Source organism: Grus americana, chromosome 2 (assembly GCF_028858705.1).
Source record: "Grus americana isolate bGruAme1 chromosome 2, bGruAme1.mat, whole genome shotgun sequence".
Classification (NCBI taxonomy): domain Eukaryota; kingdom Metazoa; phylum Chordata; class Aves; order Gruiformes; family Gruidae; genus Grus; species Grus americana.
The window spans coordinates 62,038,912-62,056,589 of NC_072853.1; the positions used below are offsets into that span (position 1 = coordinate 62,038,912).

Sequence of the window (17,678 nt, forward strand, 5' to 3'; positions counted from 1 at the left end):
AAAAAGCTGCGGGGCTACAGCAATCTGCAGTATCTAACTTTTTGACATGGCAGAATAAAACTGCACTTAAGTACACATGACAAAACTGGAAAACAGTAAAAATTTTACTTGGGAGGAAGGAAGCATAAAAACATGGGTAAAATACATACAATTACAAACTTAAGTATTTTTGAATGGGATTTCCTAAATAGGTATTTTTCACAAAGATATTCCCGTGCAGAGTTTTAAATTGGATAAACAAAGAAACATAAAGCAATAAAGTTATGCAAGAAATGCTTTCAAGTTTCCTAGAAAGGAGACATATGACCTCCTTCCTTTGGAGATAATACAAAAACACTAAGAGGAAGTATGTTTTCTAAGCACTGAAGCCTAAAACTCTAAAACACAGTCTACTTCTTATAAAAGACATTTTATTTGATGTAGTACTAAATAATATAAAGGTAAGCTTAATGATTTTTTCCTAAAATTGTCCATTCAGTTATTTTTATTTACTCAAACACTAAGGACGATGAAGAGCTGGGTTTTATCTCCTGCCTTGCAATTGCTTTATCAACATTAGCTTTATTGGATTGCATTGCACAGTCCAGCTCTGCATCAGAAATTGATGGAGATCCATAACTTTCAATGGGAGGTGAATTTTATATCTGAAAAGTACTTTACTAATAAATGTCAAAGTTCTACCAATGGAATAAAGTTATTTCAGCAAAGATTGGAGGGTTTTTTTCCTTCTTTAAAATTCAATATAGTTGTATACATTTACCCAACTTATTCGCAGTTTTGCTCGTTAGTAGCCTGGAAACAAACGTTATCCTACTAACAGCAATCAATATGATGTACGTGTGATGCTGCTCACAGTTTCTACTGCAGTTTGACAGATTTATATGCAATGGAATATACAGATTCAGGTCATACAACAACTAGACAAATGATTGTATTAAGCTTCTTAGATGTGTGATCTTAGTGTTCTGCAAGGAATCTCCAGTACTGACTTGATGTTGATCAATTATAATAGATTTTGACAGATCAGTACACTAAATTCAAAGAAAAAAGTTCTCATTCACTGCTAGGTCCTATAATATAAATATTATTGTTTGTAAAATAGAGAATAGGGAAGCCTGCAGTAATATTTTAATTAATAATTATTGTGATACCATTGTTTCATATTCAGTGGTATTTTCATGAACTCTAACCTAGGTCATGTGCATTTAAGACTCCACAACTCAAATTTTTAGACAAGTTTCAGTCTGCAATTCTGGTATGTTTGTTACATGCATAAGCCATGCTGGCTTATGTCTTAGCTTTCGGTTGTCTTCAAAAAAGCAAGTTGCGCATTGTTACTTCATCTGTTATTCACTAATTTGATATTTCACATATGTAACAATGCTCAGGTATGTATTTCCAGCAATTTAAATTGTTTGGTCAACAGCACCTTAACACTTTGAATCTCTCCTGGGCCAAAAAGCTTCCTCCTTTCTTTCCCAGCTAAGCAACAGAGTTAAGGACAGCTGAAATTTGTGCAGGGATCTATAGATCCTGTGTAGGAAATGGATACCATGTATCTTACAATTTTGGTCTTGGACCTAAACAGTTATCTTCCCTAATGATAAACAGATAGTTTGCAAGGAGTAAAGAAAGTGAAAGTTGTCATTTACATCAAATTGGTCTCCAACATTTGTAGACAGTACTTTTCCCTCAGATCCCCTTCCCTACAAGTGTTTCTCTCAAAGGCTGCTTAACAGCTTTTCACTACAAGACAAAATTCATTACTTATTTTCTTGAGGTGAAATTTCAAGTGTCATCTGGTAAAAGAACTTATATTTAAAATAAAAAGAGTGTGCCAGTGACAGAACTAGTAATAAACTATTTAAGATTTTCAAAAGGGTAGCTCAGCAGAAGATTAGATATGTATATGAATCACTGCAGAAAATGTCAGAGGCTTATAGGAGCAGACTGTTAAATACTGCTGATCAAAGCCTAAAGAATCTTACCAATTCCAATGCAAAAAGACTATCATCTTCCCAAACATTTTCAGAAATAGCATCACCAATAAGGAACATATCTTCAACAAGCAATTCAAGAACTTCCATCGTCACTCTCCTACTGCCTAGGAATACAAATGAGATGATAAATTCATATATGGACAAAATATTGTATTATGACATTCAGAAAACACCATTTGGAACAAGGGATTATTCCAAATCTGAAATTCTGATGCTTTAATTTTCCTATACAGTTCTACTAATGAAATGCTGACTGCCCTCAACGACCAATAGATCTGAATCAAAAAAGACAACAACTAGCCAAAATCACAATAGAAGAGATTAAAGCAATCATATACTTGAAGACGGACTGCATTTCCTTAAATCCTACAGTACTACATAAACCATTACAGCTGTAAATCCGATTACTGGACTTCTTTGAAGTTCAGAATAAAGTCACTTATTTCTCCACCCAATAGGTAATATAATACCTATTCCTGCTAATCTGCATTTTTGGTATAGCAGGAGTGGCCTTCTTCCTGGATTATTTTGTTTGAGATCTTCTTTTGAAAGGTGAGGAGATGAATATCCACTTTATCCACTTGTACTTTTCTCCATAACAATCATCCCCCCTTGTTTTTAGGCTAATATTTATTCATCCTCATTGCTCCTTCTGACTCAGTATCTCTTAACAACAAGGCTAATCTGGTCTGTCTATTAGTGACTTTTAAACTTTGTACAGTTTTATGCTTGAACATGGGGCTGCAAAGAAACGTGGCCTGAGCTTAAACATTTTTACTACAAACATAAACCTCCCCCTAATGTCCCCAGATAATGAGGCAACAGAGTAGAAGTAGTCAAAGACTAGAAGGTTTCATGAAGAACAAGGCAGAATAGCTGGAGCCAGACCAAATATTTTCACCCTCATACAACAGAGGATGCCAAAACTGTCTGGCATCCTAGGGAACCATACGGTGACAGTTTCCCCCCAAATACTCAATTTAGTGCAACTGTTGGCTTAGTTACTTGTTGATGGTACGTTTCTATTTAAAGCCATGGATGGATTTCACAGAACACTCTTGAATTTCCAATTTATTTTTTAACTACCATAAAAATTTTGCACCTTCCAAAATCCATTTTAGAAAAAAAAAAAGCAAGCTCTACTGCCTGTTATGATTGAACATTATTTTTTTTTGTTGCTTTTTCTATCTTTTGTAGATTTTGTACACCGTAGAAGCCTTGTTGCTATACTTCAGGAAAAATATATATATATATTGTGTGAGTGCATATGTAGTGACAATGACCACAGCTCATGCAATTTGCAGCCTAAGTGATCTGCTCTGAGTGAGCATATGGCAGAGAATGGCGCAGGGCCTTTTTGAAAACTTCCTTTTTCTTATCTCACAGAAGTACCATTTTCCATCTATTTTAGGCAAGATGTGGCCAATTTGAAGAGTATACGCCTGAAAACTCCCAAAAGCACTTCTCTCTTCGTAATTATTTTGCAAATTCTTAATCAAATTTCTGTGCTTAAACATTTGAAGTGCGACTTAACAAATTTCTCCATTATAATGCAAATATTAAAAAATGGTGGTTTTCCTTTGAGTTATAGTTTCAGAAATATTTTTAAGTTAGTAACTAAACATCTGCAACAATGCTTTGCTGTAGCTGTCATGATCTACAGACGTGCAAGTTCATTCCACCATACTCTTACATGAATATATCAGCAAAATACTAATTTCCCAACACCTGTGGCAATTAACATGTGCTAAGAGTTCATTATTACTAAATGCACAGTAAGACAGCTACAATCAATGATTGTAAAACAAATATTTTGCTGTTCAAATTTAAATAATTGTCTAAGATATGCAGTATTAACACTGAACTTCAGACAAGTATAGTAGCTTAAAACTGATCACAAAAAAAACCCGAGAAAACCACAAACGACCCACACCATTGTTGATTTCTGAAATGTCTTCACTCACAAGACAGGTCAGCACAAAGGAAGAAAAATTCCAATGAACATCTCCACAAGGAACAGAATTTGAGCTTAACTGAAATATATGTTATGCTGTAAAATACAAGCAAATGAATTTTACCATAAGCTTACTGACTTTCCTTTACCCAGTAATTTAAACAGAAGAAAAAGAAATTCTACACTATACCATATCTATCATATAAGGTGATAATAATGTTAGTAAAAGTGTCTGTTGGTTTTACTGAAGAAAACAATTCAGAAAATATAATCACACAAGAAACAGCGTGTTACTGTGTGTCACTGTCTCACAGTATCACAGTGTGCCTTCAGATCACAGGATTTCACATCAATGGGAACAGAATAAAAATATTAGTTTGCTTACAACCTATGTCTCATTACAGCACAGTGGAAAAAAGAAGAAATGTAATCTAGTAGAGTTTAAAATGTGTAAAAAAACAAAAAAACAGGGTAAGAGAAACAAAGACAGATCAACTTCATCTGAAAATGAAACTATTTTAATTCTATCATAAGATGCAAAGAAAGAATCTTGGAAGATGAAAAATTCACTATATTTCAACTCTGCAGATTTGAAGTGGCATGCACCAGAAATAGAAAAGACAGAAAATACATTTTCTGCAGTTTTACATTATAAATAAAAGAGAAGATGCCAGAAGTCATGAATGTGCTTGTGAAGAATTAATATTTGAATATCACTATTCTGAAAGGGAAAACAAAACTTTTATTCATTTTAGTTTAGTTTATTACCAAAAAATGAGGATTGAATAATTTTCCTGTGGACACAGATTAATGCTGATGTTACTATGAAATACACAAGTAAATCAGTATTTTGTTACAGAATTAAAAGTCATAAAAAGTTAGAAACAATCATGAAAACAATAGTAAATGGAAGTTACATAAAAATTATATGAAATATGTATAAGCTATAGCCTCTACCCAGCTCAGGAAATGTTGACTGGTATATTAAAAAACAACTTTTCGTATTCTAGTCATAGACAGATACACATTTCCAGCTCCTATATTTGAAAATCTTACCACGTTTTTGTACTTGTTTTGAGTGACAACTAAATATTCTTTTAGACAACCTAAGAGCAAAAAGACTGTACTTCAAAAAGGCTTTGCAATTTAGAAGCTTTGTAAGTCAAAATAAAAATCATTAGTTACAATTAAACGATCGTTACTTATTTTTCTTAAAAAATAATTTGTTACTGCATTTATAAGAATAAAAACAAACCTTTTCCCAGTATTTTTGTTTATTATTTCTTGAACAGAAGGAAAACTCCATGCTCAAAGAGATCAGAACACACACTTTGTTAAGTGTGGTCATTCAAGAAGATTAAAAAATAACATTTTATTCAGCCACACCATTTTTCCACCACACATCCACTTCTCCCTACCACTACTTCCCACCTCCAGTAAAAAGCACTTGAAACTTCTGCAGCAATTCTGGAAATCAACCAGAAGATTCAAGCTTTATGACCTGTACAAAGTCCCTAGAAAAGAACTGTTATAATTAGCTATACTATATCAGTAATCATCCACACCTTATTTATTTGAGGTACTCATAATACCAACATCTTAAGATGTTTGTACTACAGATGGGAAGGATAAACAAGTAAAATACTTAATTCAAAATTTTTTCTTACCTGTTCTTAGAAGAGGTATTGCATTTTCCAAGACAGAAACACAGAACTGAGGAAGGCTAAGCTGCTTCATCTGTAATTCCAAAGTGTCCTCATTTTCAATACCTGGTAGGTCACTATGTCCTACATCAAGTGGGGAATGCAGAGATATTCTGGAGTTTGCATTTGCTTGAGTACTGTTTCCACTTAAAACAACAAACAAACAAAACAAAATAAACAAAAAAGAGACATAGTTAACTCTTGCAAAGAGAAACCCCATGTATGTATAGATGTTAAAAAATAGGATCAAGCATTTTAATGTCCTCCTTCCTTAATGCATATTCTTCCTTCCATCCCAATCTTTCCCTGTTACCCACCAGTGTTGCAGGAAAAGGGGGATTTGGTTTGGTTGTTTTTCTAAACTGTCAGAAGTGGTAGCATCACAAGTGATTGCCTACTGTTTTGGCAGTCATCTCCAAATGCACTTAGAAATATGTACTGGAAGAAATACACACGCAACAAATACGATATTGCAAGAGAACAATCAGCTGATTTAAAATGCTATTGTTGATGAACAGTCTATCAGTTGCTTGAAGCAAGGCCACTTAGTAAATCAAATTTCAGTCTAAACTTATACCTACTACATTGAAACCATTCTACGTGGCTAGCCACAAGAATCCTTAGATGGAAAATTAATGAAGTGTGCCCTATGTTTAAGCCTGTAGAACTTCTTTGTCCACTGTAAACCAGAAAATATTCCCTTGTCCATGAAAGCCTTAAGTGTAACCAAGTATATATGACAAAATATACATATAGTTGCTATATTATATATATAATATATACTGGTAATATTTTCCAACTGCTTTCAAAAAAAAGAATCTAATTCTATTGGTAGCATTATAACTAATACAACTCTGAAATGTTTCTTATCCTAAGCAACATTTAGCAATCTTGAATTGCTTTAAAAACCTGTATGACTTTTATAGTTGTTTTTTGTTTGGTTGCTTTTTTTATTATAAAACAAGCTGAAGAAATTGAATTGTGGCATGACTGTCTTACATTATGTTGTCTAACTAAATGTAAAAGATGTCTAAAGAATAACAATTAAAAATTTAAAAGCCAACTGATTTTAAGAGGTCAACAGAAGACTGTAAACAAAATAGAAGAGTTCACCAATACGTAGTGGTTCTGATTGCACTTACCAGAGGGTAAGGAAGGAGAGGCATCAATCATAAAAACAATTCAGAGGAGGAAAGGTTAAGTTTCCAGGCAGAATTTGAAACAGACAAACAGATAGATTGAAGAGTCTCAAGATTTAAGAACAAGGAAAAAGAAGAGTTAAATATAGAATGGCAATAAACAAATAATTTATATTACAATTGTGTAAAAAAAGACAAGATTCACTAAAAGAAGCTGTTCCATATCAAAACCAGCAATGTCAGCAACACTACAGTCATTTTCTATTCAACATCATGTTTTTCTGTATGCTGTCTCTGGGCTAAATTATATCTTTGTAAGAAATGGGATTCATGGGCAGTGAGCAGCTCTACCACAGCACACAGGATGCAAGAAGACAAAAGTGTACAGTCATGAACAGCTCATAATATGGCCTTATATTTTTAATAAATTACCACTCCCTGGTTTGTGGATGTCTCATCACAGCCTTAACTGCTGCTTACTCTTATGTAGATTTCCTTACTACAGTGATAGCCAGGCCATCCCTCTCTCTTATGCAATATACACCAGCTACTATTAAACTGTTAACTGTTCAACTGGGGAAAATGGTCAGGTCGTAGAACGCATAAAGCTGGAGTTCATTTACAGTGCTGTATTAGTTACATAATAAAAAAATGAATATATTAGATTTAAGATGAGTAAAAATAACCTTTTAATATAATGACTCTCAAGATGCATTTACAATTAACCACGTGAGCTATTCTCATCTGTAACACCACAGTCTATTTGAACACCTAGGAGTTAATCACTAAGCCAACATACCACAGAGACTCAAAAGAACTACCAACAACCACACAGTAAGGACTCACAAGAACTTTTAAATTCCCCACATATTAAAAGACCTTGGTTCTTGAACAGCAGCTTTAAGTCTGTTGTGTCAAGATGAGTAACAAAACCACACACTAACAACCACCTCAACATTTTGAGGGTATATAGACAATTCATAATTTCATATTGGAGTTGAATTTTTAAATGATATACAACTGAAATTTGTTGTCAGATTTAACAACAAAGTTTAAAGACTTTAAAGGAAATTTTTATACAGCATAGCTTTTTTGACAACACTGTACACTGTTACCTACGTGATGGCCATTCAACTTACAAGAACTTATGTGGTCATTTGCTGAAGAAAAAGAAAAATCCCTGAATAGTCTAAATAAATGCTTTTCTGCATCTTACAAATACATGCACAAGCAATAACAATTCATACTAAGAGATTTCAATAAAAATGTTGGTTGGGTACAGAACGCGGCAGGTAAAACTGATCTTATGTATTCTGAACACCACTTAAAGAACTGTTTAATTCATAAATATGGTTTGGGTTTTCATAGGTTAAGAAAACCCTCACATCATCCCACACACTGACAAGGAGCTGATGATATAATCCTATATTAATAATTTTTTCATTGAAGTGTAAGTTAGTTTTTATTTTAGTCACCTAGAAGATGCTGCATCCCAATCTTGACCATCTCCTCTAGGACGCTGAACTGTCCGTCCAATCACAGATGGCCGAGGGCTACTACTTCCAGGTGATGGATTCTGAGAACGAGCAGGACCTCTTGTTTCTTGACAGTAAGATATAGATGAATTCTGGGAAGCTGTGACTTTATGTAACACAAATCATATATTTTCTATTAGTGAAATCCATTATTCTGAAAGATACTACATAGTAAAGTAATGGTAAAAGTAACTGAGGTAGGATATGGAAAACACTAAGTAAATATTGGAGAGCTAGGGCAACCTATCACTGGCAAGTAGCAGAGTTTGGAAACTCAATTCCAAGGCAAAACCACTGAAGATTACAGTTGAATCATAAATCTTGAGTTTTAAAAATACATAGTGCCTGACTAAGGCTATTGGATTTGTTGACATTATAACTGAATTAGCCAAGAAACAGTTAATATAATTTATTAAGACACCAAATATAGTGGCAATCTTATGAAGAGAACCAGACTACCAATTTAGAGAAACAAAAGTTGATTAAATTCAGCTGACAAAATGGAAACAGGAAGATCATTTTAACTAATCTACACTACTAAATCTACAAAATTTAAGCATTAAGAACATTGTGACATAGCCCTAATGACTATAAAATCCAAACCAATGATTAAACTATTTTCACCCATCAGAATAAAAAAAAAGAAAATTAAAATAGCTTATGAAATTAGTAACTAAACTGTTAAACACTAATAGCTTGAAAACTTTCCGAAATCTGTAAAATAAAAGTGGGCAGAGTTTCATTTAGTTTTAATTAAAAATCCCTCTCCTGATGACATATACTGGGAAAAGCTGATGAATGGAGAATTACAGGGAACTGTAAAAATGAGTAAGTATTTCAAAAAAATGGAAGTACTACAAAAATATTTACTGACTTGAATAGTACTGAACACCATCATTTAACAAAATAATTTCACAAGATTACATTTGCTATAAAGCTGTGGGTTGCTTTCTTTTTTTTATCATTTTAGATAAATCTTACCTGTAGTAAAAACACAAAAGTATTTCAAATATTTAAAAACACCTACCTTGCTCTGTGGAAGAAAAACTTGGATCTCTGTGAAAGTTAAGCCTGCTTCTTAAGAAGATGCACAACTGTCGCAGGCACGACACAGCTTGCAAAGCTAACCGATGCCTTCCATCTCCTCCAAAGGCCAGGTTTAGCAGAGACAAAAGGCTCTGCAAATACAAAACCATCAACACTGGTAGCTGAACATTAATGCACCTTCACAAACAACCATGCCAACAAGAGTCTTGCACTAAATATAGTTCACAAATGTTTTTAAGTGTTTAAAAATCACAGCAAACAGTAAACAGGCCTACCTACTGTTTTCTTACTGAATGCAAGACTCTCAGTCCTAAGGAAAAACCTGAGTTCTATGTTATATTTCCAATAAAGTCACTACTTTCATCCTGGGAGCCCATTAGAGGGTGTGCATATGACAGTGACACAATTTTATCTTATTGAGAAGAAACAATGTATTACTTCACAACAAACTTCAATACTGACTAGCAATATACATTATTACAACCAAATAACTTTGTAAATACAATATATAGCTAATGTCCTCTTTTCTATGCACCTAGTTTACATAAAGAAATTTTTGTTTAGCTATTTTTTTTAGAAACAAATTATATAATTTACATCAATTCTTACTTGGCACAACTTATACCACAGAACAATAAAAACCTTAAACTTTATGTGAATTCTTGCCTGTACAATCTTTGGCCTTTGAAGGAAGATCTCAGCGGGAAAATCTTGCATAATCACGTCCTGAAGAAGCTCACACGTACTCCAAATTAAACTTTGGTTGTTACTTCTCAAAGAGCTAAAAACGCAGTTCATATTTAAATATGACACCCAACTAGTAATCATTAGCAAGTCATTGAACAAGAAAGTTATAATTACAACACTGAAGAATTGAAAGAAAAAATGCTGTAATTCTATTGTCATACCATTTTTAAATTTGAATTATTCCTTAGCTATGCTAATTCTGTATACAGTAAAGAACAAACTCAATTTGAGCTGTTATTAAACCACATGTAAAATTAAGTGCCCAGAAGAGAAATAAAGTTATTGATTCTGAATTTGAAATTCAGATAAGAAAGACTGGAAATTCCCTGTGAAGCTAGTGATTATCTCAGTGGTATACAGCCAGTAATCTAACTCCTACCAGTAGGTAAGTTTTTTTCATTACCAAGGTTCACGTATAACTTAAAAGCATTTGAATTACATATATGGGAAGTTAAATAAAGGAAGAAATGTATTAGCTATTCTCTAACACGTATATTATTAAATAATAAGAACCTTTTTGGTATTCTACTTCACTTTTTTCTGTTTTTATTGTTTCAGAAACCACTGTTTCTGAAACCGCTGTAAAAAAAAAAAAATTGAACACATCCAGTTATCTTTTTCTAGACTCAGGCATAAAGGAAATTAAATATTAAAGAGGTTTTCCAGTTTCAGAGATCTTTCAAAAGGGAAAAAAAAAAAAAAAAAAAAAAGCTATTACAGGAAAGCTTAACAAGTCTAACTGTAAATAGTCTGGTCCACGATATTGCATTGCTGGCTACGCTAGAAATCTGACATAGCTCTGTGTCAACTCCCAGCTACAGAACTTTTCTTTCTGCCACTTCAAACACTGTTTTTTTCTAAATGAAAGTTAAAAATAAACAAACAAACAAACAAAAAATCACTGCAGAAAGATGATCTGAATGACTCAATGCCTGGATAAGGCATTGTGCCTAAACTTATTGGCCTAAAGCTAGTTAAGCTACTACTGAAAGTATGGATTTCTATGCCAAGTGTCTGTGAAGGTAAAGTAAATAATGATTTTATTCCAGCTTGTTCTAAAATTAACTGAACAAAATCTTTGATCCACTTGAGAAATTTAGAAGACACACTGAAGTGTCATGAACAAAAAAAAATGTATGCTGAATTAAACACAAAGAATGGATAGTGACATTAACAGAAAATCAGCTTATTACAACACATTGTTTATCTGCTCTGCCCAACTGCAGCGCAGCTTTTATGATCATTTATCAAAAATTAACTGATTAGGTTATTTACAGGAACAGTCTCATGATGCAGAAAGACAGAAATTTAGAACCATTCTTACCCAAGAAAAATAAAAACTACAAGCAAACTGTAATGTTTCTATTACTGTACCTTTCATTTGATGAAAGAACATGTCTATCTGTTGAAGTCAGAGTTAACCAAGGAAATGTGGAAAATTTCAAGCATTTCACTGGAAAAAAAAAAAAAAGAGAGTAGATATTTTGGAGTATATTTTATAGAAGTATTACACTGTGCATTTCCATGGCTAAGTCAAAAACTTATGAACTATAGACTATCTGAAATAGAAATACCTTTTACTAAACAGACTCACACAAACTCAGGTGCTTCTAATGAGAGTTTTCAGCAATACCAAAAAAATATTAAGGTCAGCTTGAATCAAGATGAAATACATTTACTAAAGAAAGTTTTTGCAAATAGAAATCACAGCATTAGTGGAAAAGTACTCAATCCCCCAGATTGTGCTTTCAACCAAATTATAATTTTGTTCCAGTACTAAAGAATATTTATTAGCATGATCTCTAAAAATGGAAAATTGACCTAATGCTTTTACTCTTAAAGCAGTAGAAATTCTAGCTGTTAAAAAGTTATTATGTGTCATAATTTAGTAACTAGCATAACTCTAAAGCTATTTTTAACTTAAACTTTGTAATAATTATTGTGCAATTCTAAAGACAGTTGATACACTGCTAAAAAGAGTCATCTGGTGATTTACATACAGTAACTCCAAAGTCATATTTTAAAATCTAATTCTCAGCACTGTATTGTATGTTAAATATGACACTCTTGTGAACTGCTACTAGTATGTTGGTACAGGCAAAAACTTGCCAAAACAATACTGGTCTGGTGTTTGTCAGTGAAACATTTAATTTCATTTTGCTGACAAAAAAAAAAAAGCATAACACTGGTTTTCATTTAGATACAAGGTAAAGATTTTTAAAGCACCTAATCTAGTTTTCTGAAAAGTAGAAAGGTGCTTCATACTAGGTTTTGTTGAAATAAAAAAGGTGCTTAAACAGCCACTTTTGATTATAGAACACAGATCTTCTGAAAAGCATTAACAATTTAAATAATTTTTAATATTACAGTATATTTTAACATACTTTACATATTCCAAAGAGTTACACTACCTATTTACTAGAAAAGAAAAAGAACTATTAAGATGAAAGTCATTTTTATAAGCATTATAAATGTAGTTTCTGTGATACTAGATTTCACAGAATAACAACAGGAAAAAAAAATCATCAATAATATTTGTAATGGAATTCAATCTAAATTACAACTAAGCATTTTCTGTAATTAACATGTTCTTATTTTATAACTACACATACCAACTGTTCTTTTGGGAGGTATTTCTAAGTGCGATGGATGACTTCTACCTTGACAAAAATATCCAGTGAATAATTCCTCTTGAGGTAGAACTAAAACAAAAAAAGGGTAAGTTTAAAAAATGTACAGGGGGAAGAAAAAGAAGAAAAAAAAAGGGCAAAACCTCAATTTAACTTCATGCTTTTCCTGAACTGCCTCCCTTTTGCCCTTGAGTTTTAACTTATTAAGGACACCGATTTAAAATACTGTCAAATGATTAGGAAAGTGGAGTAAAAAAAGAGCGTGTCGATGTTTATTTTTTACAATCATATTCTGCAAAGTTTTTTTCCATTTTCTTACACCACTTCGCATGCCATACAAGCAATAGCAAAAACAATCACACAAAATGTATTACCTGATGGAGAACTTGCAGCCAAAAAAAAAATCTACCTACGTAGTAATAAAATTAACTTTTTAAATTAACTATTTCAAACCTTTTTCTACCAAAACTGTTGTCTTTTCAGGTCAGCTAAAAAGTTGTCCACCCTGTACTTAATAATACACGTTATATACATGTATTTAATACACAAACTGTATAACAAAATATATACAAGGTATGTAACATTAAAAGCAATCTCTCCACAACATAATATTTGGTTCAAAGGATAAAACTAGATAATGCTGATATTATTAGTTTACAATTTTTCCTAGTAACTTAAATTGAAGTAGAAAGAAAAATACAATATTCTTGTTACTATGCATTAACATTGAATCCACACATCTATACAATTTATAGCATAAGTAGGAAATATGTACAATACTTCAATTGAGTAGTTTCAAAAAGATGTAGTTTAAGAATGTATATGTAAAAGATTATTACATTATTCCCCATACAGTGATAATCTTAGGTAAAAATCTAACTATACCCTTACGTTGGCACAGGGAGGAAAAAAGAAAAAAAAATTAAACTGAAAAACACCAATCAATTAAAAGCCACCACATAGTTCTAACAAACTAAAATTCCAAGCATTAGACAGGCTGCAAAAACCACAGGAAAATTACTTTTATCTCTGAGATTGCACAGTGTAAGTGACAGAGGTGTGATCATTACTACATCATGCAGTAAAACAGCAGTGTCTTTCCCACAAGAACCAGAAAGATGAAGTAAGGACCTCCACAGTACATAATTTTCTCCTCTATACTTTGTGCTAAAATTTTTACGGCAGAAGAGGAGAATCACATGGGTTTACTTTAAGAGGCACTGTAAATCATTGTAACAGATAGATAATATGCTAGATAACAGAGGCAAGTAATAGCATTTCGCACATATGTGAAGCTGTTCACATAATATGAAATTTTAAACAAAGTTCACATATTTTTCTATGACAAATACTTATCTTTTTTTTTTTTTTTAAGATTTGAATTGCTCTCAAAGTTAAAGTCTACTATGCAAAGAAAAGTAGCAAAGCATGCTGGCTTAATCACAGTTCAAAGTTGCTACACTTGCTGCCATAAAGCTGTCTTTGGAAGTTCATGTCCTGTGTCATGCTCTTGTTACACTACAGTAAACAGGTATTACACACTGAAGAAATGGACAGAGAAGGTCTGAGTACAAACAACAGAATTGTTCTTGTGCAGAGAATCCCATTACAGAAATGGCACTATCTGATTTAGCTAGGATCATATTTTCTCTGGCAGAATCTGCTTACCATACACTTCACTGATCTCTCAGGAATAATTTGCCTCCTATGCCTGAAAAGCTCAACTTTTCATTGCCTAAAAGCTTTTCATGTGCTTTATTTTCATTTTAAATAAATCACACTTTGAAATATGTAATTTACCTGGTTGATGTACTGAAGACTGAGACTGAGTTTGATAATGTACTGATAAAGAACTAGAAGTAAGTCCAGAAGGAAGGAAGAACAATCCATCCACAATCCCATCAATTATAGCCTGCAAGTTTGGATCCACATTGGGACGAAGCTGAGAGAAGAATTCCACTGCACCAATTCCAATCAGTTTCTGGGCAGCAGGTGGATGCTACATCAGAACAAATAACCAACAAAGTTAGCCTGAAGAGTCTTGAGGGAGGGGGAGGAACAGAAAGAACCGTAATCAAAACTTAAGCTAGATTTTGCCTTTGTTTAGACCATCCATCAGTTTCAAGGATGGGGTTTTTAGTTCCTCTGCATAGCTTCTGTATAGTGAATAAAACATAAGAATGTATTATGAGATCTCTGAAATTTCTGCAATGTTTGCTCAACTTATTTTAAAATAAGTTGCACCACTATTCAAATCTTCACTTTTCAGGAACAGCGCAAGTGCTTAGCTGCAAATCATGTCCCAAAGAAGAAATGAAACACTAAATTAGAAACTGAAGCAGCAGAGGAACTAAAATAAGAAACCCAGAAAATAATTATCTTTTTCTGCTATCCCCATGACCAATTGCAAGTAACTCAAATTGTTTTCATTTCTGTCCATACAGAGTGGCTTTATTATTCATGTCTTTGCAAGACACTAAAATCTCATTACATGGAGCTACAGAACCAAATAATATCCAGTTTTATTTAGCTTTCACATTCTAAAGACATATAGTTTATGTATAATTGTTAGAATGTCATACCTTTATCAAATTGTTCACAAAATTTAGTACTTCCTCTTTCATCGATACGACTGGAAAATTGAACCACTCCAAAAGATTAAGGAAAAGCACTTTTTCATGGACCAGATCCGCATATGAAATCAAGTTATGATCTAATTTAAACAGAATAGTCTTCAGAGATCGTTCTCTTATCTCTGCCAGTTCATGACCTGCCCAAAAAGATGGGATTAAAAAAAACCCATAAAATTATCCAACATAACTTAATTCTTATTTGGACAACCAGAATGCTGTGAAAGATCTGTGAAATAAAGGTAGCTTTTATGCTGTCAGTATTATGCTTACTGGGAAGACAAATAGGATTGCACTCACTAGCAGTAAGCTAATTAAGTATGTCTGCATGGCGTAAAAGTGTGAAATATTAAAAAATACACTAATGGAATCGGGTGCCAAAGATAAAACAACACGATGGCCTTTTTCTTGAAGCACACAACTAAATTCTGAAAACCTCTACCAGAATAGGTTGTGGATACCAAAAGCTGCCTCACTCACAAATTGGACAAAAATCTACACAAGCCCACAGAATCGAAAGGCACCATATCTGAAGGGGAAAGCCTCTGGCATTTCCTGGGGAAGCATCACCGTGTTCCACTGTCCCGTCTACATCTGCGGCGAGGAAAAGAGAGCAGAAGGCAGAAAACTAGCGAGGGGTCCGGGGCGGGGGACGGACGGGGAAGGAGGGCGGCGGCCGTGTGAAAGCGGAGGCCGGAGAGGGGCAGCCGCGTTCCGCTTATGTCAAGGAAGCAGACACCCCCCCGCTTTCCCCCACCCTCACTCCATTAACACACACCCCCCTCCCCGGCTGGCAGCCGGCCGCTCCCACACACAACGGACGGGCCTGTTTCGCAGGTGAAACCCCCGCAGCGCTGTACGCAGGCGAGAGGCAAGGCCCCTCGCCGCCCCCCAGCACACAGCCCCGCGGAGAGGTCGGAACAGCCGCGGCACCTCTCGGCAGCCGGGCCCGGTGCCCCGGGAGGGAGGGGGGAACCGTTACCCAGCTTCCTGACGAGCGACGACAACTCCATCACGCCGACATTCAACCGCCGCGCCGGTTCTGCCGCCAGCCCGCCTCGCCTGGCCAACGGCGGCCGCGGTGCGCCTTGGGAAACGTAGTCCGCTTCCTCCCCCTTGGCCCGCCGCCTCCCCGGCCGCCCTTTGCTGCGCGCGAAGCACGCTGGGAGCTTTCATCCCCCGGCGGAACCCCGGAGCGAGTCCGCACCACAACTCCCGTGCAGCCCCGCTACGGGAGCTGACGGGGCTGGGTGCCTTGCGGTGCCCGCCGGGGCTGGGCGGGTGCGGAGGGATCTCACCTGGGCGCGACCTCAGCCCGGGGAGACAGCGATAAGGCGGTCGGTGCTCTCATGCTGGGCCGTTGCCTCCCTCTTCTTGGGGAGCTGTGGATGGAAGCCGTTTCCCGGTGCAGGCACCTGTGGAGACCCAGGGCCTGGCGCCGCCCGGGATCCTCTCCTCAGCGGTGGTGAAGCGGCTGGTGCGTCCTGCCTCCTTCAGGGCAGAGCGCTCCGCCGGGGAAGCCGTGCTGCTGGGAAGGGTCGTGGGGGATCCCGATGTTGAAGAAGCACGGTCGGGTTTAGTCAGGTTTTCTTGGCAGAAATAGATGTCCTCGGTGTCTTTTTTTTTTTTTCTTCAGGTTTCTCCAAGCGATTCCGGGGCGGGGGAAGAGCTTAATGAACCGAATGAGTAACTTAGAAGTCGCTGTGAAATTTCAAAAGTGTAGAGCAATGCTTTTCAGATAGAAAAGGCACAGTTACACTTGGGTTTGCGTTTCAGTAACCGCACCTGAGAGAATTAAATACATACAGTGGAAACAGGCATGTCGTTTCATCCTTCACAGTAATCGGAGAAGCTTCAGGTGGATACATGCAATTACTGGCGTGCTTTTTCCAGCTTGACGTTAATTACCCATGCCTTAGAAGTGCAAGCCCTTTCCATCGCTATTTTGTGCAGTGCAGGAACCCTGCCACACAATTTATCCGCGTATTCCCAGCCTTATGGCTCAGAATGCTGTACCCGGGTAATGCAGTGCTGGTCCTGAGGATTAGGCTACCAAACCCGAATGGGCCACCCGTCTAGCAGCATTCAGAATAGTAAGCATTTCAATAAGAACGGTTGTTCTATGTCCAGACAGATGTCACCTTGCTGTTCTGCTTGTAGCTTGAATATGAGCTTTGCATGTATCTGTAGGATGATGGCTTTTCATATCTTAAGTTCTGCCATGATTCTTTGATGCATATTTGCAACATTGACTTCTGCAAAGATCAAATTTTTTTGTTGTCTGAGTCCAGAC

At 35.5% G+C, this 17,678-nt stretch overlaps 1 protein-coding gene across 4 annotated transcripts in view; it reads right to left on the reverse strand.

Annotated features, from left to right (window-relative positions):
- The window catches only part of RTTN (rotatin), an 85,235-nt gene extending 68,776 nt beyond the window's left edge, over positions 1-16,459 (reverse strand). For all 4 annotated transcript variants that reach the window (XM_054817477.1, XM_054817476.1, XM_054817475.1 and 1 more), the window contains exons 1-10: positions 16,368-16,459; positions 15,338-15,525; positions 14,556-14,754; positions 12,738-12,827; positions 11,500-11,578; positions 10,045-10,159; positions 9,359-9,509; positions 8,272-8,437; positions 5,622-5,803; positions 1,989-2,104 (exon numbers count right to left, since the gene is read on the reverse strand). In XM_054817477.1, the coding sequence (XP_054673452.1) occupies positions 1,989-2,104; positions 5,622-5,803; positions 8,272-8,437; positions 9,359-9,509; positions 10,045-10,159; positions 11,500-11,578; positions 12,738-12,827; positions 14,556-14,754; positions 15,338-15,525; positions 16,368-16,398 (1,317 nt within the window). In that variant the 5' untranslated portion in view covers positions 16,399-16,459. The remainder of the gene's footprint in view (positions 1-1,988; positions 2,105-5,621; positions 5,804-8,271; positions 8,438-9,358; positions 9,510-10,044; positions 10,160-11,499; positions 11,579-12,737; positions 12,828-14,555; positions 14,755-15,337; positions 15,526-16,367) is intronic.
- Positions 16,460-17,678: the final 1,219 nt, after the last annotated feature.